General features: G+C 38.9%; 1 protein-coding gene across 1 annotated transcript; it reads left to right on the top strand.

The window, feature by feature from the left end:
• The first annotated feature begins 1,107 nt into the window (after window positions 1-1,107).
• LOC124131140 (sodium- and chloride-dependent GABA transporter 3-like) lies at window positions 1,108-20,901 on the top strand. Its single transcript, XM_046494233.2, has 9 exons — window positions 1,108-1,324; window positions 4,604-4,707; window positions 9,121-9,245; window positions 13,594-13,706; window positions 14,396-14,524; window positions 17,819-17,918; window positions 18,867-18,967; window positions 20,091-20,261; window positions 20,714-20,901. The coding sequence occupies exons 2-9, from the start codon at window positions 4,640-4,642 to the stop codon at window positions 20,822-20,824; spliced, it is 918 nt and encodes a 305-aa protein (XP_046350189.2). The 5' UTR covers window positions 1,108-1,324; window positions 4,604-4,639; the 3' UTR covers window positions 20,825-20,901.
• The last annotated feature ends 839 nt before the right edge of the window (window positions 20,902-21,740 follow it).

Genomic DNA, 21,740 nt, shown 5'->3' with positions numbered 1-21,740 from the left:
AGTATTCCCTCCAACTGGGTTTTGCTGTCTTGCGCTCAATGCCTGACGTTGTTTTCTTAATGCTGCGCAACTTTTTTTCAGCAATTTATAATATACATTTTACAATTTATACCTCGATCTTAGCTCAAGTAACCTTAAACATGACTATGGTTACTAATCTGTCAGCACCAAACCAGTGCTCGTGGGTCGCACCAAAGTGGCAAAGTCGCAAACTAACATTCGTCCTGATTTTGGTTTCTCAGCATCTGTCGGTGCTCGTGTAAGACATGCATCAGTGCGGCCTTCCTCTCGCATCAAGCTGATACGGCTGGATATAACGGAAAAACTGTTCGGAGCTGTGTTCATTCAAATCAATCTCTTTCCCAGTAGTCGCTAAACGGCTGAAATGATGCTGATTCGATTAAATTTTAACTCACTCAATATTGAGAGGTTTTCGTCTTCAGATTACAGATGCTGGGACAGAGTGATGGCCTGGACAATCTTGGAGGTCTCAGATGGCATCTTGTTGGATGTCTGGCCGTCAGCACAGGGCTCATATTTCTTTGGATATTTCAAGGAATAAAAGTATCAGGAAAGGTAATAAGCATGATCCAACACATACGTTGTAGGGCAAGCAAAGGCTACATCTAGAAAGAAATAGAACTGTATGGACATAACCAATATGTTGTTGGTTGGTTTGTTGTTTAACGCCGCACTCAGCAATATTCCAGGTATATGACGGCGGTCCGTAAATAATCGTGTCTGTACCAGACAATCCAGTGATTGATATCATGAGTATCGATCCACGCAATTTGGATCGATGACATGCATCAACCAAGTCAGCGAGCCTGACCATCCGATCCCGTTAGTCGCCTTTAACGACAAGCACAGTCGCCTTTTGCGGCAAGCATGGGTTGCTGAAGACCTATTCTACCCCGGAATCATCACGGGTGTAACCAATATGTGTGAATGGACATAAATTATATGTTGAAGTTAATATGTTTACAAATCTTTCGATTCTTGTCGGTAGTTTACACACTTAGAGTTATGGAAAATAACTTTTATGATACATTGCCCCTGCTTTCATCCGTTGATCTGCATTAAACCATTGAGATCGCGATCCGTCATACAGTATACTCGTCACGGGACATTGCTAATCGCAATAGAAAACCATATTCATTCACTAACTCACTTTATTCTTTTCTACCAGCTTGTCTACATCACCGTGGCCGTACCCTACATCCTCATCTTTATCTTCCTCATCCGGGGCTGTCTACTTCCGGGGTCAGCTGAAGGAATATACTACTACATCTATCCCAAGTTTGACAAGCTCACAGACCCTAAAGTGTGCACGAATCCGTTTACCCATATTCAACTTTCTATTTAACTTGTATTGCCGCCATTGTTACTTTTATCATGTTTAATACCAGATGGTTGGTATTCATGGCTTATCGAAAGGGGATAGAAGAGGGTAGAGCCACTCTGGTTCGATCCCTCACATGTGTACAAAGACCCATTTCTGATGTCGCCCAGCCATGGTGAGGCTGGAAAATGTTCAAAAGCAACATATAACACTATTCACACATATGCTGATGGAGTAACAAAAGGGGAAGGCGTGGCAATATAAACGAAAAATGTATGTGACTGTTCAATAGAAGGGAATCAGAGAATGTTTCATAGAAATGCCTTCATTTTAAGAACATTTTTGTACACCATGACATACCTGTAAATGCAGTCATAAATACTTAAGGTATTCCCTGTGTAATGGGGTAGTTCTGGAGAAAGCTACGACATACGCTGATGTTTCCGACATAGCAATGTTCGGGTGACGTACATGTAATACCGAGTAAGAGTTATCCTCCGTATTGTAAATGACGTTTAACAGAAATTCTACCATGACATTGATGAATGCTTGATTCTGATTGGTTCAAATATATTAAGACTTTTCACCCAAAACGTGCGCATGAATACATAGAAAGCCTACTTATCGATTCATAAAAAAAATGGCTGCCGATCGATCACCCCCATATAAACTGTAAAACGAATATTTATTTCCTCTAATACACGATGGGTCTCTAATACCAGCCAGGTCTCTAACACACGCCGAGTCAAGCGCTCTCGCGATTTTAATAGACGAAGTAGCGTCAAATAGAGAAAATATATAACGGTAGTCTGATATTGGATGTTTGGGGCGTTCTAGGCCGCAACCCTGACTGCTTCGATGATGACATTAAATGATTTAACGAAGGCATATCTTTTGCATACAAATGAAATGTTTATGAAACTGTTACAGAAATGTTCTGTGGTGACCAGAATTGGAATTGTTTCAGCTATGTCCTCATTGAAACAACCGACAATGAAAGTAAAATATAACATAACAAAAATTGCTTGAAAAAACTTTACAAACCTTTTTTGTGATTGATATTCGTTGCCATCTCCGTCAACCACCACCGTTAGAATTTGGCAGGAGGGGATTTGAAAGTCCATCAGAAAACACTCACCTTCGAAAGTCCATGAAAATAATGTCCCAACTTAAGTGACAGCTTATCAAACTTGATGATTCATTTCAGAATAAGAGCAATTAAGAAAAATCATATACGATCCACTCTCTCTGGGCCACAGACGTCTTAGCTCTGTCACTATCTGGCTTTGGATCTGTGAAATCTTGAAATTGACGGTTCACATCATGCAGATTCCTCGTTTCAAAATATCCGGCTCGTCTGCGGCCAACAAAAGCGCCTGTTCAGTCATACTCAGTCACACTGGTAATAATATGGATGTACCAGCAGGCTCGATCAATCCCAGATAATCTACATGTTAATGTTGAGCCACATCATAGATCGGGGTTGTCATCTTGCTTCATTCTTTAACTCGTTACGGAGAATTTAACACAAGATTGTCAGCCATTGACAGCTGGGAGGTGTGAGTAACAGTGATGTACATGTAGGTCAAGTTCTGGGGTGGAGAGGCATTTTTTTAAAAATTTATTATTGTTATTTAACTTATAACACTTACACATGTTAAATGTATACTAGAATGTTAATTCATAAAGTTTGTTGTAGAAATATATTCGTTTAGCATTTTAAAACCTTTTTCTATAAACCGTCACCCCTAGATATGATCGCATGTTCGATTTCCAAGAAATGACCTCTCTCGCAAAAATCCGAGAATTCACCGTCAGTCCACAGTGTACAACAGTTTTGTAGAAATTAAAACATCTCTCTTTGGACTAAGTTTGGAGTGTTATTTATCAACTTATGTTTTGAACTATTATTATGAACTACTTACGACTATGGTGTTTTTAATCTTGAACTTTAGCAATAATTGTTACATATATAACTACCACTGTGACCACTTTTCGGAATGTTGTGGACCTGTGTTGTTACGCGTTGCAAGAGAGCACCGTTTTTAAAGTGTTGCCGTCATGGTAGAATGGAGATAAACCTACGGTGTTTTGAAATTTGATGTAGTCCCACCGTAGAGCAGATACGCTCGGTTCAAAATTAAAATAAAGAGGTATCTACTCTACAGTGGGAATACATCAATTTTCAAAACACAGTAGGTTTATCTCCTAATCAGTGTGGTCGATTCAAGAACGAAAAGAACCGCTAATCCACACAAAATCGTAAAGCAAACGTATTAATTGATCATAATTACTTAGTTAGCCATGTTTGCTTTGACGATCCTTGCATGGACGCCGACTGTCCTCTTTTTCGCTATATAAAATTTTGCAAATACGCAAACCTGGAAGAATATTCTTCATTTATTTTTTATACTCATTACCCTGGTACGATGTCATAAAATTTCTGAGGCGAAATATCGCCCATTGCTTTGTTACTGTAATGTTGCAGGTCAAGCCAATGTCAAAGATCAACGTCATTGTTGTCAAGGTTGTCAAAAATTGGGAACTATTCATTGGTGACATGTATCCATCCCTCTTTTAATAAGTACCTGTATGTTAGTTTGTTTGAGTCTTGTTCTATGTGGCATGACGTTTGGCTGAACAGAAAAAGAATGTGTGTGTCATACTACAAAAGGCCATAGATTTCTGATACATAAAGGTAAATTTCTTTCTTTTGGCTTGCGATTATTGTGTGCTCACTTCAGACGTTTTTCAAAAAGTTTATTAACTATATGTGTGTCTTGTTTGTACTTCCAGAGCAGTAAATGCAATGTCTCACACACACGAAATACATGAAAGAAATCATTTCAGAACTTTGTATACTAGTTTACATACTTCATGCTTCAATACCCTTCTTCTGAATTTAATTTACCGCTTATAGTTTTAAACTGACATGATTTCACTGCTGATGTTTCTACTATTAAATGTTTATGAACGAAAAACCACATTCGTGATACTTTAGACATACAACATACATACCCCTATTCGATTTTATCGAATTTTGCAGAAAGGGGGTATGTGTATATAATTTGATGAAACAGTTAAACTGAGTAGTGAATATTGATGAAACTTTAGAATTTGATCCAGGGAAGATGTAGATTATACAAAAACAAAAAGTGTTTTATGATCTTCAACACTGCCCATTCTACAGGGAATACCTTAAGTTAAATCCTATGCTTCTGATCAGCACTCTGCATGCACTGCACGTGTCTTTGGTTTCAGGTGTGGATTCAGTCGTGTAGTTTCGCCCTGGCTTCCATGGGTATAGCCATGGGGTGCATAATTACTATGTCTGGACACAACAGAATGGACAACAACTGCTTCAGGTATATATTTTATGTCAATCAGTTTTTAAAGACATGCTCCAGTCGTTTCCATGGTAAAACACAATTTATAAGACAAAATGTGCACATGAAACTGTGTATAAGACACTATTGTAGAACAATATATGCATATGCATTTTACCATGTGTGACGCCATGACTGACGCAAAATCACGCACAACATCAAAGGTATTGATCTGCATTTCTGACTAATTCTCTTTGTTACAACGGAAAATGTAACAACAAATAACAATATACAGATTGTCATATTGTTCCTGATTATTTACATGATGATACCTTTATGTATGTACCATCACTGAAACGACAAAACTACTGTTCTGAAAATCCCGCGTTCTGCTGCAAGTGTAAAAAAGTCTGTCACCGGTAAACATTGCTGTACATATTTAGTAGTTTCTTTGAGAGGTCTGGTAAATAACGGTACACACGATCCTTCTATCCTGCTACTTACAGTTTCAATCATGATGTAGACTTTGCGTATCTATATAAGAATCAACTGATTTTTTATGGATTGAGACAGAACCAGATGACTTTCAGATTTAAGGGGAGAAAGTATTTTCTGAAAACACTACTAACTTTGTTGCAAAACATGCTGCAACCATGAGACTTTTAAAAAAATGAAACCGACACAATACAAAAACAAGAAGTACCAATCATTCTGCTACAAAGTGAGCTGAGTGGTAGCTCTTGACGTTCCTTAATACGCCCTAACGTTTTCGACCTCAAGGCTAAATAAACTGATAAAGCAGTGAGAAAGTTTATCTTTGAAGTCCTATATAACTGCTCGCAACTAAACTGAAGTACAAAAGAAAGTACACACCCCACTATTCTGACAGTAAAAGAAGACAGGGCAAACTTTATTGTGATTGTAATGTTTAATGTCATTGTTGAGTCATTTTCAAACATGTTTAGAATGGATTTAAAGATTTGTGGCCACATAAAACTTTTCAGTTGACAATAACGTCCATAGGCGGTCACTCATCAAAAATCACACTTGTAGAAATGATGACAGTCCCAGGTATGAAGGCCATGCGAGTGGTCTCAGTACCTCGTATGACCCCCATTTGAGTTAATGCAAGCCAGGACACGCCTTCTCATGGATAAGGTCAACTGTCGGATGACGTCATTAGGGATCCGCTGCCACTCTTCTCGCAGAGCCTGTTCCAGCTGTGGTATGGTGGTTGGTGGCTGTGCACGTCGTCGCAACTGTCTACCGAGATGGTCCCACAGGTGTTCAATGGGTGACAAGTCCGGAGAGCGTGACGGCCAAGGCAAAAGCTGAATGTTCTGACGGTTCAGGAAGTCCATAGTGAGTCTAGCGGTGTGTGGTCGGGCGTTATCTTGCTGAAAAAGAAACCCCTGCCTTTGCCCCTGCATGAAGGGGATCACCACCGGCTGTAACACTTGGTCCCTGTACCTCTGGGCTGTCAGGGTCTGGTGGAGAATGACCAAATCCGTCTTCTGTTCGCCGCAAATGCCTCCCCAAACCATAACGCTGCCTCCGCCAAAAGGATGAACTTGTTGGACACATGCTCCAGCCAGTCGCTCGCATCTACGTCGGTAGACTCTCACTCTACCGTCAGCATGGTAGAGGTTGAATCGACTTTCATCGGTAAAGAGGACTCGTGACCAGTCACGACGTTGCCAGCGTCTGACTCTTCTTGCCCAGCGAAGACGGCTGATACGGTGTTGAGCGGTCAAGGTCATCCCACGGAATGGTCGATAAGCCCGGATACCGGCAGCTCGTAGTCGTCTCATGACTGTGTTCCTGCTGATGTGGTGACCTAACGCTGTCGACGCTGTTGATGCCATGGTGAGGAACCTGTTGCGCAGGTGTAATGTGCGTATGTACCGGTCTTTTGCAGGGGTCGTCACTCTCGGTCTTCCTCTTCTTGGGCGGTCGGATGTCTGGCCAGTCTGGTTGACACGACGAAGGAGTCTGATAATGGTTTGCCTTGTGCAGCCAAGGGTCCTTGCGATGTGACTGTTCGACGCCCCCACTTGGGACATTCCCACGGCTCTCTCTCGCTCCGCTGCTGTTAAACGTGGCATTTGTCTTGTGTTTTTTTCGTTGAATGTGTAATGAACGATAGAATCCACTGCCTTTTATACTGTTTCTACGCATATTGCACGTGCAAATGGAGAAAATTGCCATTTTCACAATGTGTGCTTTTGTTGCCTATCATAATGTCAAGGTTACGTTTCTGCGACATGCTCTCAATGGTTTTGTTCATTACATTACGATAGCGCCAAAAATGTAACAACTTTTTCAACCATATGCGTAATATATGATATTTTAGGGGTGTGTACTTTCGTTTGTATTTCAGTTTATAATGAAAACTTGTGGACACCAAACGCTCGTTCAGTCACACACCATTTACGAATTACTCCCATCGTTTTGTATGATATAATAGATAATTTCATTCTTTTTTAAATATTGTTATCATAGCATATTACACCTTTTACATTATTTCTACTACTATTGTTAAAAACAACAAAACTGTATGACAACTTACATGATTATCCCAAACAAAGGCGATTGGCATCTTTCATTGTGATAATACCGAGACGAAATGACGAGATGCATTCACATAATACCTAACAATTACAAAAATTGTTTGTTTTAAATTTACTTCTGAGTATTTGATTTACATAAAAATTATGCAGGTTTTGTCCAAATAAGATACATGATCAACCTATCTAATATGTTATATATTTAGGACATTATTTACACGGTAAAAAGCATTACAATCTGTTTTACATATGGTGATTTTTGTATATTTAAAACGAAAATTAGGTGATATCTATATATTAATCTATGTCTTTTGCTCCGACGTCGTCAAAGAAATAAAACAAGACGGCATGTCAAACGAAACTGTATCAATTTTTCCGTAATTAATCAAGTGGATTACGAGTCTAGTTTTCCTTATGATTTCCCATGCTAACAAAACATGTATGGCCTCGTATCGATATTTGTTTTGGAACAGTTTGGTTACTCTTGAACAATATAATTGAAAAAAGGATAAGATACTGGCGTGAACTATAGCACATTACAACCAGGAAAGCTGAGCTACGATGGCCTAGTTAAAGCATAGAGGACCTATGACCCCTTTTCTTTGTGTGTGCCTACACCGCTTTGCTGTCTTTGGGGTCGTAGTGAAAATTCTGTTTCTGTCCTTTGGATGCTGGTGATCTCTAGCTCGTTTTTATCATGTATTGTTATGTATTGTAATTACGTTTTATCCTTCCATACTAGTTTTAAATATGTCTGTGATACTCTAGTTATTTTACTGTCCTTTGTTGACAGGTATTTTAGAAAGTTTACACATATTTCGTATGTATGTTTAAATTGTTGTAGTCACGATATGGCTGAAATACTGCCGATGTGACTGTAAATCTTAACTCACTCACTCACTGTTTCTGTCATCGAAAATGTAAAGGCTTAGAGATTCATTTGCTATATCATTATTTCGTCAATATATTACATAAAGCGTCACATAAAAAATAATTCGTCGCAATGTACAATTAAAAGTAAATGTTTCCAATACTATATAATTCACCATATATTACAAAATAATAATTTCCTGTCCAAAGGAGCATATGGATATAGCATTAGTAGCGGCTCCTGCGCCAAAGACTTAGAAACAATCATTGATATATTCTAGGATTGCATCAAGGCAAACGGTATCATTCATATATTCTAGGATTGCATAAAGGTAAACGTTATCAATCATATATTCTAGGATTGCATCAAGGCAAACGTTATAATTCATATATTCTAGGATTGCATCAAGGTAAACGTTATCTTGAAATTACTTGAAAAATGGCTCTACTATACAATTAAAGTCAAACTGAAATTACAACGAGACAAGTACTACTTCTTTATGCAAATAGAAACAATGATCCAATCAACATAACTATTTTACTTTAAAAATGATTTTCAAAAGTAATTTCACGAAACTATGCCAAAAGTCTATACTCGCAGAATGAAGTAAAACAATGCCACATTATCGTTATTGTATTGTTCTTGAATATATCCTACGTTTCCACTCTAGTTTTCTCCAATATGTATAGAGATCGATGTCATTTCATATCATGTCTGTTTTATCAAACCAAGCTTAGATTTGCTAATTAATGTTCTACATGTTTCGTAATTTAGATAGTTAAAGAGGTAAATGCAGTGCTCAAATTCTCGAACAACGTTAACTTTTCATAATTTATAAAAATGCCCGCCGGAAAATTGACTTGGCATCCTGGGAGTTTAACAAACATGCCACGAAAAGTTCACTGTCTGGAATAAATAATTTGCACTGAAGTCGCTAAAATGCACAAGTGTGGGTATCTCAAAGCTTTCAGCCATTATTTTTATGCTATATTGTCTTTGTATTGGTTTTTGAAGGGATGTAATAATAGTTTGCCTGATGGATTCACTCTCGAATGTGTTCTTCGGCTTCGCTTTCTTCTCTATCGTTGGCCACGCGGCCTATCAACGTGGAGTAACCGTCGATGCGTTTGAATCATCTGGTAAGTAACCTAATGATAATTAATTGTTAATGACTATGAATATGTACACAATGAATTTTTGGGTACAGGTGGCCCAGTCGTCTGAGGGACTGCAATTGGCTTGCCAGAAGCCTTTGATCGTGATTATGTTTCTTGGTTTGTCAGCACCTTCCGTGTGCTTGTGTTATAAAGTGGTAAGGCCCGTGAAGATCCTGGGTAGAATAGATCTTCAGCAACCCATACTTGCCGTAAGAGGCGACTATGTCTGTCGTAAAAGGCGACTAACGGGGTCGGGTGGTCAGGCTCGCTGACTTGGTTGATACATGACATCGATCCCAATTGCGTGGATCGATGTTCATGATATTAATCACTGGATTGTCTGGTCCAGATTCGATTATTTACACACCGCCGTCATATAGCTGGAATATTGACGAGTGCGGCGTTAAACAACAAACCAACCAACCCACAACCTCGTCGCCAATGTAACGTTCCTGGGTCGTACCCAAACTCCACGAGAGAAACAACAACATATCTAAGACTTCATTTACTCAAGTCCCAAGAAGTATTAATATGGAGATATCACAGCTTAGATTAATTTATCTTATACATAGGCGCTGGTCCTATACTTTCACAACTTACAGACAAATACTTAAAGATCCCATACAAATATACACTTTCGAGAAGTGCGATGTCAAAGAGACATGCTCGTATGGGAGTATACCGTCGTTAATATACATGTATAATATAATTTTCACTCTTTTTCAAATTCCACTTTTTTTCGAAAGAAGTATTCATTGATTTCCATTTACTGATCAATATGAAATGAAGATATATGTAATCTATAAATTTGCATTCAATGGTCCTAATGGATGTTTTCTGTTTCAAAATTTAAGTGTACTTTAACATGTTTTGGAATAATAAATAAAATTTCTTAACTCAAGTCTTTGATACTTGAGACTGTTCAGACCATAAAACAATTGTAAAGTATGGCAGTCGTCAGCCAGATATAGAGTTACTGAAACATCACCCTTTGCATTGCCGACTGGGAATAGAGTAATAAAAGCTCTTCCTAATCTAAGGTGATAGTGAGTGAGTTGGCTTTAACACTTGTTCTTTGAACAGTATTCCAGTTACATCACGGCATTTCAGCTTAATGTGAAGACTTTATTGAAACACACGAGCACTGGTATGGTGTGGAAAAACCTGGAAACATAATCGAAGCGTCAAACTGTGTTAGACATTTTTTTAAAGTTCTCAATACAAACAGCTAGAAAATGTTTTAATGTCCGATGAATATTCGCGAGAGGACTATTTGAAGAGAAAATGACTGTTACATGGACAATGTACAAAGAAAGGTTAGTTGGTTTGTTGTTTAACGTCGCATTCAGCAATATTCCAGCTTTATGACGGCGGTCTGTAAATAATCGAGTCTGGACCAGAAAATCCAGTGATTGACAGCATGAGCATCGATCCATGCAATTGGGATCGATTACATGAATCAGCCAAGTCAGCGAGCCTTACCACACGATCCCGTTAGTCGCCTTTTACGACCGACATAGTCGCCTTTTACGGCAAGTATGGGTTGCTGAAGACCTATTCTACCCCGGAATCTTCACGGGTCTTAGTTTTGTATCACCGACTAGAACCTGTATGAAATTATTTTCACCAGAAATTGTGATGCGTACGTAGAATTAAAAACTGTCATAACAGCATGCAAGCCATAAGAAAGTTGTGTTAATTGTAGCTAAGTTGACATGGCGTGGCTGTCAGTGGTAGCAATTGATTGAAGCGTTAGTAAAATTCGAGTGTTGTCGTGGCCATATGTTAGCGGACCTCGGCAGCAGCCATTAATTTAGAGTTGTATATCAAGCAGTTATATCGTAGAATGTGATCACGGTAGATAGCGAAAGCCAGACTATAGTCAATGCGATTAAGGAATGTTCAGAAGACAGACGTACACGGTTGACTAAGACATCACAATTCAAGTCTGAATTGTCTTCCTTAATTGCTCCAAGTAGTACAATTACTGCTTGAGAGATCACCAGTTACAATTAAAGATACAATTATCAGTTGAGTGCTTTGGATTGTCCCCACTAGACCAGCCCAAGGGAGCGGGTCACTTCTTCCATTATGGCATAGGTTATCAGCTAGCGGGTCTCCTCAGAACTGTGACCTTGTTGGCGAGATCCTCAATATTCCATAGATAAAGAAATCAAGTTCGAGGAAGATCTAACGCAGTTCTAAAACATCCACTAAGCCTTAAACTTCTAAAGCCACTCATATGATCGAGTGTTTGAGCGTGTGTTTGAGATCGGTTTAGTGCCTCGTAACTGAACAGGTCAAACACATTTACCACTTTATAGTTGGTTGGTTGGTTGATTTGTTGTTTAACGCCGCACTCGGCAATATTCCGGGAGCTACTGTTAACATCATAAACACTGAACTTTGTGAGAAACACTGATTTTGTTCATATGTCAACCCAAAGGGTTCCGCTGCAATGCAGAATTATGAGGAGCAACTGAATCAAGAATTAGGTGATAGCTTTGGTGGACTAGGCACATTAAAAAAACCTTTCAGTTGAAACTACACATTGATTATAATATAAAACCGGTAGTTCAACCATTTGACCTAAAACAAGTTAAAACCAAGCTAGGAGAATTAGGTAGATGTTTTTGAAAGGGTAACAGGTCCACTCCTTGGGTATCACCCTTAGTTGTCCAGAAATCAGATTAGGATATGTGTAGACATGAGACTAACCAGGCAGTTGTTCGAGAAAGACACCCTATTCCAACCGTAGATGAAATCATCGCCGACACGAATGGCACAAGTGTGATAAGGAAGTTGAATTTAAAGTGGGGATTCCAATAGATTGATAATCACGTGTGATAACCACATTTTCATCTCATATTTGACTGTTCCGTTACAAGAGGTTGATGTTTGGAATACATTCTGTCAATTTCTGTGGACGGTTCATTCGAAACTCTACGGGTCGATATCACATGTAACCACCAACAAATATCCAAGAACGTCACAACAAGTTGTCTCCTAACTTGAACCAAACACAGTAATTGAGAAGAGTGGCAACTCAGTGACAGCAAGGAATGAAGAGCAGGTAGAAAAGAGGAAACTCATCTCACATGAAGAAGTGCCATGATGCACATCCCGACAGTGTTAAGGATGACAGTCCAGATATCTTTTCCAGAGGAGGTAATCCAGTGAGATCAAGTGGACGATAACCTGACAACCATGGAAGATGAGGCGAGTGACTAAATCTGTGAGACAACTTCAAGACAGAATACTGTGCCAGCTCGACTCAATGATTATGAACTGTATTGATAGTGCTATTATAAGTTTATGAGTTACAGTTTTCATTTACAGTCAGAAGAAAGATGGACTTATTTTAATAGTTGCAGTGCGAGCAGTGGCGACAACATAATTATATGTGTATAGGACTCTCTGAACAGCACGGATTATTTCATGAACTCTAAAGCATCTCACCTAAGTGATTCAGTGATGTGTAACATTGCGCTATATATACAGGAAATGTTTGATTCATTATGGATACTTGCTCACATTAAACACTGCTGGTTTGTACTTACCTTTAACTCGTTTATTATTCAACAAACCGTTTGAACTCAGCTCAGTAGTCATAAGGAAGAAAAATGAAACGTACATGGTTACAATTTATCATACGAAAAGGAGGAATGTTGTGTTTTCATACTATAAATAGATTGAAATGTTATGTCACATGACGCAAGTTGGTGAGGTCAGACTGATGACGTCATTGTTCAAGCGCCGCTCTTGAGTAAATGATGTCTAGACGTGTTGTTGTTGCTCTCGTGAAGTTTGGGTACGACCCAGGGTCTTGTTGTTGAGTGTGGTGTCAATTTAGCCCCTTTCCTTATAAGGATGGTACAACACTAGTTTTCTAGTATCAGGTACATATACATGTAGCTAGCGGAACATGACAGCAAGTGTCAAACTGTACGGAACATGTCAGCAAGTATCAAACTGCACAACACATTCGCGCGATACAGAGATCCTTCCAGCCATCATCGCGAATCTTATGATACTTATCCACGGTTGTCTTCGTTTTTTGGAAACGTAATTAACTAATTTTAGAGTAGTTCTTCTTGAGTAGTTCTTCGTGATATGTTTATCAATTGACACCAACACATCACGTTGTAAGGTACATCAGTGTGTTTATTATGGAAATAGAATGCACTGTAATGCAAAACTTGTAAAGTCTGATATTTTTATTAATCTGGCTATGGTAAATACTTGGAGCTGTGCAAAACAAATTGGTTCATTTTCGTGTAAACTTCATGGAACTGGGGAATAAATATTTACTACGCTTCTTGTGTTTCAGGGTTTGACCTTGCCTTCATCGTCTACCCCGAAGTGGTTTCCACTCTCCCCCTACCACAGCTGTGGTCTGTGCTGACCTTTGTGACTTTGATGTCTCTGACTATCGATTCTATGGTAATGAGGAAGCTTAATTCTCTCAGAATTAATAAATAGTTTATCAAGATGAACCTACATATTATTTTCAATGTGGGATTTATGATAATAAGACAACTCATACTACCTAGCCATTAACAAACAAGATGGTATTTGAATGTTGAAGGGTCACATGCTTCGGAAGAAACTCTTGTCTTGAGAATTGTTATGCATTATACATGCGTTTTTACATTATTTTAATTCCGACAAATAGACCCGTGAAAGTCCGAGGTAGAATAGGTCTTCAGCAACCCATGCCTGACGAAAAATTCAACTATGCGTGTCGAAAGAGGCGACTAACGGGATCTGGTGGTCAGACTAGTTGACTTGGTTGATGCATGTCATTGTATCCGAATTGTGTGGATCGCTGCTCATGATATCAGTCACTGGATTGTATGTTCAAGACTCGATTATTTACAGACCGCTGTCATATAGCTGGACTATTGCTGAGTGCGGCGTTTAACAACAATCAAGCAAACAAGAACTATTTCCGAAATTTACAAATTGTGTTGAAACATTTGACGATCAATACAAAACTATTAAAAGTTCCACCTATCTTCTCACAGTACGTTGAGACACCTTGGATGTAACTTAGATATGGTAATTGTTCGAATGCCAAAGAAGTTTAAAACTCGACCAACTGACATGGTGACACGTGTGCATATATGCAGGTACCATGTGTGGAGATACCCTTAGCTGCCTTGGAGGATATGTTTCCCAAGCTGATGAAGCGACACTGGTTCTTCCTCAGTGCTGTGCTCCTCAGTCTCTTCCTGTTTGGTCTGATATATACGTCACAGGTAACGATGAACACATCTGTTTGGTCTTATACATATTTCACAGGCTTTATGAACAGTGAACAGGCCTATTTTGCATTCGTACTTTCATTTGTTTTGCTTATAAGAGGAATATTTTGTGCTTCACATGGTTGTTGCAACCGCTTCTAAAATACCGTCTAGTCACCACTTTAATAAGGTATGCATACCCTATTCAATTGCAACTGTTGCGGAACAGTGTAATGGAGGCCACCCAAATGAGACTTTCTGGACATTGTCTTGGGTAAACAAACATGCACTGCTGAAAGACAAGAAGTTTTATCATTTGCTATATGGCAGTGTAGTGTATTGTTAAGCAATGTTGTAATTGTATCACATTGTTTCTGTTTAAATTCATAAGAACGGCATGACATTGTGTTTTAACGATAGTTGGTTGACAGGAATGTAGTACTATCTATTATAAGCAGTTGTGTTGAAGCTAATATTTTTAGATGCTATCAGAGTCAAGCATAACCGGGACTCTTCTAGAACAGCTAGACAAATCCAGGAATGTATAGAATATTCTGGAAAGTATTTAAGTGAGGTGAGGTGAAATGGCGGCTAATGTTGCAATCAAGATTTTAGCATTTATAGAGCGACGTGCAAGCACTTTTCAGTGCAAGGTTTTCAGGCACGAAATGTTATGAATCAGGAAAGGGTTGTTCCCCTCCTCCACCTCCTCCTATTTATCGTTCTAATATTTCTAATTTGTGTTCTGAGTTTGTTGACAAAAAGTCAAGTTCTAAAGATGCTTCTGAATTTTCGTCACAGCCTTCTTGTAGCTATTGCCGTAAGCCAGGACATATTGTTTCTGAGTGTAAAAAGCTCACTTCCACTAATGCTTTTGTGAATGTCAGATCACAGTCGTTTTTGTGGCTCGGTTAATGAGAAGTTAGCTTTTGTAGACCAGTCATCAAAGTCTGTCCAAGAGGAGTACTTACCTCATGTTAGTTAAGGGTTTATTTCAGCAATATGTGACACTGTTAAGCACATCACAGTTTTGAGCGATAATGGTGCTCTGCAAACTCTGCTCTTTGGTGATATTTTGCCATCATCTGAAGAGTCATCAGCTATTTCCGAGGGTTAAAGAGAAGGTTTTTGTGGTTTTACTTGTGCGTCTCCCCCTTTTTTATGAATTTGAAGACAGATTTGGTGTCTCGGTTGGTAAAGGTGGTAGTTGTAGAAACTTTCCTTGTTAAAGGTGTACACTTACCTACTGAGAATGATTTAGCAACAGAAACATGTTTGGCTGATCATGTTTGTCATGAGCCTTGCAACGCCGAAGACCCGGGTTCGATTCCCGACATGGGTACAATGTGTGAAGCCCATTTCTGGTGTCCCCCGCCGTGATATTGCTGGAATATTGCTAAAAGCGGCGTAAAACCATACTCACTCACTCACTCATGAGCCTTGCACTTTGGAAAATACTGAAAATCGTGAAAAAGAAATTCCAGGTATGTTTCCTTCTTCTGTTGTTACTCGTGGTATGGCTAAGCAAATTCTTTCTGAGAATGATTCCAATTATGATAGGCTAGCAATTTTATGGATCATTTTCTTGACCTGTCTAAGTTTTCAATGGAGAATACTAAAACGTTTCGACAATTTGGCTGTTTGGGAACCTTATTTTAGAAGAGAGCAGTAGCTATAGGGAGAAGACTCAGAACTCATTCTCGCCAGTAGGGCACTCTCTTTGGAAGAAGCTGACAAGGTTCCAGTTTGCCATTATTTCAAGAATAGCGTTTTGATGAGAAAAGGGAAGCTGTCAGATGTTTCTGTTGATAATGAATGGAAGGTTTTCCATCATTTTTTTCCAAATTCATATCAAAAACATGTTTTGAGTTTGGGACATGAAATTCCTTTAGCAGGTCATTTGGGGTGTGAACAAAACTTGAGACAAATTTCTATCCCTTTTGTTCTGGCCAAACTCGTGACATGTCGTCACTGAATCTTGCAAAACCTGCCTTGTTTAACAAACGATTGGCAAATATAATAAAAAAAAGTCCCAGCCCCGCCTTTGAAACCTATTCCTGAACCTGTTTTATTTTTGGGCTAGGGATAATTTAAAATTTTGAAAGTTTTGGTATGTCAAGAGCTTTTAAGCATGAACGTTTATACAGACTTCCCTGACAGTGAAATGATACTGTTTCAACTACAGAAGCATAACAATACCATGTTGTGTTTGCAGATGTGACTATGTTTGCTTGTTTTGTCATCAGTGCAGATGATCTTTTGGTCACATTTAATTATCTGAACAATGGACTGAAACTTTCATTGACTGCAGTGTGTTGGAGATGACATATGATCACCTTGCCAGTTAAGAGCATTTCAAAGGCTCTATTTCCATCATGATCAATGTCACATGTGACGCAAGTAGCCTTACCTTTGCATAAATAATGACATTGTCCAAGCAGCGCCAGCTTGTATTTTGTAGACTCCCTTCAATTTATCAGCAGTGCCCAAGATTCCCTTTTCTGAAAGAAATTGTGAATAGGTGGCCCGAGTACATTCAACCTAAGCTCCCAGCACTTCTAGATCAGCCAGACTAAGTCAACACTAGCCTTGACAATGTAAGGGGGAAAGTGCGTGTTTATCTCGTCTCACATTACATCAGGGGCGGTCGGGTAGCCTAGTGGTTAAAGCTTTCGCTCGTCACGCCAAAGACCCGGGTTCGATTCCCGACATTGGTACACTGTGTGAAGCCCATTTCTGGTGTCCCCCGTCGTGATATTGCTGGAATATTGCTAAGAGCGGCGCAAAACAATACTCCCTCACTCACTCACATTACATCAAGATCAATGGTTGTTTAAATATCATTCTTTTTACACTGGATATAAAGCCTAGGGCTTTTAGGAAGCTTGACCACTGTTGCTGCTTGACAAATGTTATTAACCCTGTCTTCTTGCTATCGCAAGTATTTGTATTTTATACTGCCAATGTAATTATACTGACATTGAATGTTGAACTGTCACTCTCCTGTGTACTGCCATTGGAATTGCATTATTTTGTATTGGTTAATAAACCTAATTTATTTTATAATACAATTGTTAATGGTACAACATTTCTTTGTTGTTTGCTTCACACTGAATTCTTTTGCGTATAGGTTTCAGCTGAGTAAACAATTTGGAATTGGACATATAATACCCTACAAAGATAACTTTTAATGTGACGTATTGCTCTTAATGCATCAATGTATGACATCAAACAATATTTTTAGGTATCTCAAAAGGCACATATCAGGTATAACATGATATCTCTCATCGCTTAATCTACACATTTAAGGGTGGGATATTCGTGGTGACGCTGGTTGACTGGTACACCTTCTTCCCATCAACGCTCGTGATTGGCATCCTTGAGTGCATTGCTGTCAGCTGGTGTTATGGTAAGAGCCTTGTGGTTTGCCACCTCTAAAAGCGTTGCCATCCACAAAACATTTCATGTTTCTTTACTTTATAATTTTGAAATAAAAGCAAATATGAAAACTCCAACCCATTTGACGCTATATTCTGCACGTGCGTACAATATGTACTCCATACACTACAGCAAAATACGTCCATATGAAATTGTACTTCAAGCTTCAAATGAGAGCGACAAAACCATTTCCATAATTATAAGAAAGCAATGCTAAAAACAAAATCCACAGTACGTTTGGACTACAACATAAGAATGTGTCCAAGAATCACGATCAAATAGTGATGATACCCTTCGCCACCGGTGGCACTGTCAGAAACACATGTAAAGGCAAGTCAAATGTTTAGCGGTAAAACTTTTGAATAATTTACTATAGCCTAGATTGCTGTAACCCCGATCAAACAACACTTGAGCCAGAGTGGTATAAAGTGTTCTTTAAATTTTAGTATAGAGCATGGTCGATTGTACCTCAAACCTAGTGAAATGTAGACACCAAAGGCTGTAGCTGCTAGAATACTGTTGGAATGAGGGAAAGTTGACAATTGAAATGTTGAAGTTATCCCTATTTTGATACAAAGTATTGGGAGGCTGACGAGACTGACCTACAGTTCCAAATAAATAGTAATAGATTTGCACCTGAGCCTACTACATTCGATCATTTAGATTCAAGATGAAAAGTAATTCTATCACATCAAGGACAAGGTGGTGTTTCCAGCTTCCTTCTTCAGGGAAGAATATTCCGCAAACATGTAATCGACTTCAGTGTTATTGTGTTGTCTACGAGGCTGTATATGAATCAGTTAACCATTCTGTGGACACTTGTCGTTGCTTTGCGCTCCTTACCATCATTTCATTTTGTAAAAATATGTATGCCAGTCTCGAGATATGTGAATGTTAACTGATGATGGATTATTTCCAGGAACAAAAAGACTTCAGGAAGACGTCCGTGCGATGTGGGGAAAGACAATACCTCGGGTCATGGTCATATCTTTCCAGTTTCTGTGCCCCCTATTTTTAGCTGTACGTAATTTTTGACTACTGACACTTCGATACGTGCATACCACGGATGAATCGTTATGCATCGTACAAGAGTACCATTTTATAGCATGGAAATCCATAAATAACCAAAATGTAGACCTTGGGCCTTTGTCAAATCCTTGAGCGCAAATAAAGCGCTAATACACCATTTATAAAATGAACGATTCTGGTACTCCAATGTACAAAGCCAAGACAACTTGCCACCTCTGCTCCACAGTTCCGTGTTTACATCACACACTAAGCTGTAAGGGCATGATGGAACCATATTGTTATAACAATACTCACACACTCGTTGCTTGTTGATTAGTCAGAAATGTATATGCACGTCATGTAACTTGACCCTGATCTTGGAAACGCCCTCAGACTGACACATACATGTACACGTAACATAGTGTAAGACTCACCACATTTTTTGTAGCAAAAGGTGTGATAAATCAAGTTCAGGAATTGTTTCAGAAAAAGAAATGTGAGATAGTGAACTAGACTTGACTTCTTCTTCAGGACAATAATAACTCTTTTGCAGTTTAATAACTACAAAACGTCCCTCTAATCTCTAAAGTTAGAAGTGAATAAAGTTAGACGATGTTGTCAGCAATATTCCAGTCATATCTAAGTGTCCTCTAAATATTTTATATCTGTGGACCAAACACAGGAAGACGTTTACAAGATAAAGCCTATTCTCATGTTCGAGGAACGATGTCCCAGTCAATTGGTCGGATGTAGATGCACCTGATATCAGTGCTTGTGATTGATTAGCACTGACATATTTTTTAGGGGAGTAAAACGAAAGCTTAGCCAGGTTTATGGAGGTGAAATTTATCATGTCATTTTAGTAGACTCTTTCAACCTTCATGCGGTACTGGGCTCGTGTCAGTCATGTTCTTTCAATCTATTCTTAATGTATGACAACATAGGCTTCAATTATAAAAAAATGGTTTGGTCCTCGTGCATGAGACCTACAGTATTTGTCCTGATATGCTTACGGGGTGTACAATAGCGACGAGTTTAGTATGAAGATATCCACACGATTCTCAGGTTTGTTGATTGAGGACTGAAAAGCATAACCAGACCGTGTTTATGTGTCATACTCTATCTGTTGTACCAGGTGATCTTCTGCTACTCTCTCTACTCCTACCGACCCCCAAAGTACCATGACTACATCTACCCTACCTGGGCAACAGCTGTTGGATGGCTCATAACCTTTGTGACACTCCTGCCATTACCGACTGTTTTCATCTGGACGGTTTACAACAGTCCAGGGGCAACTATGAAAGAGGTAAACAAAACGTAAACGCTCGAACCTATCTGAATCTCTTGTTCCGCTTGACATGACAATGCAGTAAATGTATGCTGTCAGTTTAGCTTATGTTTGTTTTTTGCGTGCTGTGTTAGTAGACTTAGAACAGTTGGCGAGATATGGATCGTGCAGCAGTTATGAATAAAATTAACACTTTGGGAGAAAATGCATGGATTCTTGTAATGTTGATACCAATTAATATTTTGTCAATAATGCTTTTTTATGTGAACGTTGTTCTAATTACCAAACACATATTTATCTAGAACTACGAGTGTTTTATGCACTTGTCGCACAAACGCGCCATGTCGGGATACATGAGACTCATTTTCTGATCACATTTTCTTCCCTGAAGGATCACGTGCTTGTCACATATTACCAACTTTTTTATGTATATTTAACCAATATCTTTTGATGATATCGACCCATTTCAGAAATTGAAGAAATCTCTCGAACCAAATGAATACTGGAGACGATCACCGCAGGAGGAAGATGTCACTGATGTGTTACAGCCAATGGCTATACTTCCGGCTTACACCGGCTAACAAGGGAAATGTGTAAAGTCTTGAGAAGCCCAATTATTTGTCTTTAGATCTTTTCTAGTAATATATTTCTGCACACATATAATACTCTAGGTTTTGTGTATTGAGAATGTCACAGATCTTTCTGTGTTGACTATATGCTGTGGAGGGGTATTTTCTATAATAATTTAGTATTAAATTGGATATTAAAATATTGTCATACATTTTCTGCATTGTGTGGTCAGCAGTTAGAAACAATGCACTCTGACTAAGACAACACTGACAATGATAACATTAAACGAACAGCAAGAGTCACAGTATACTTATTACAATTGAATATCATACCACTCGTAATAATGTCGGCATGCATACACCCACCACTGATCGTACATGAAGTTTGTAATGTGTCATGAAGTGTTTCCTGTCTTATCCTGAGAGTGAAGACCTCAAAGAATTAATCTCACTGAAATAGAACTTTAACTTGCTGATACATGTGACACACATACCTTTACTTGTTAAAAGTAAAGGGTCGTATTCCATACTCCTGTCGTGTTCATGATGCTAGGGTTTAAATATGCCCTATAGTTTAACGGTACTTACATGGTGAGCAGTATTTCAGTTCTTCCACTTTGATTGTGTTTGAAAACCTAAAATGTTGCAGGTTAGCACCTTGGCAAGTTCAGAACAAACTATCCGAGAACGCATATACTAATTACACACTCAGCAGTACGCACATTACAGTTGACAGCAAGTTGGGTTGTTTCTGTCAGTGACTGAGAGAGAATGTTTTCAGGTTGTGTTGAACAATATTTTAGTAATATACTGCAGGCGACACCAGAAATTGGTGTCACACGTTGTACCCATATAGGGAATCTAGTCCGGTACTTTGGTTTGACTAGCGAACGCTTTGACCACTGAGCTACCCTGGGTTGTTTCAAAG

The sequence above is a fragment of the Haliotis rufescens genome, unplaced genomic scaffold (assembly GCF_023055435.1).
Source record: "Haliotis rufescens isolate VD_foot unplaced genomic scaffold, xgHalRufe1.0.p SCAF_10, whole genome shotgun sequence".
In the NCBI taxonomy this organism is placed as follows: domain Eukaryota; kingdom Metazoa; phylum Mollusca; class Gastropoda; order Lepetellida; family Haliotidae; genus Haliotis; species Haliotis rufescens.
The sequence above is the reverse complement of the archived record's forward strand: the minus strand, read 5'-3'. Positions and strand labels throughout refer to the sequence as shown.

Excerpts from the sequence above, each read along its gene's own strand:
- LOC124131140 (XM_046494233.2), top strand. The coding sequence starts at position 4,640 with ATGGGTATAGCCATGGGGTGCATAATTACTATGTCTGGACACAACAGA. Across the intron at positions 14,525-17,818 it reads GTCTGATATATACGTCACAG|GGTGGGATATTCGTGGTGAC; the intron begins GTAACGATGAAC and ends TACACATTTAAG. Across the intron at positions 20,262-20,713 it reads CAGGGGCAACTATGAAAGAG|AAATTGAAGAAATCTCTCGA; the intron begins GTAAACAAAACG and ends GACCCATTTCAG.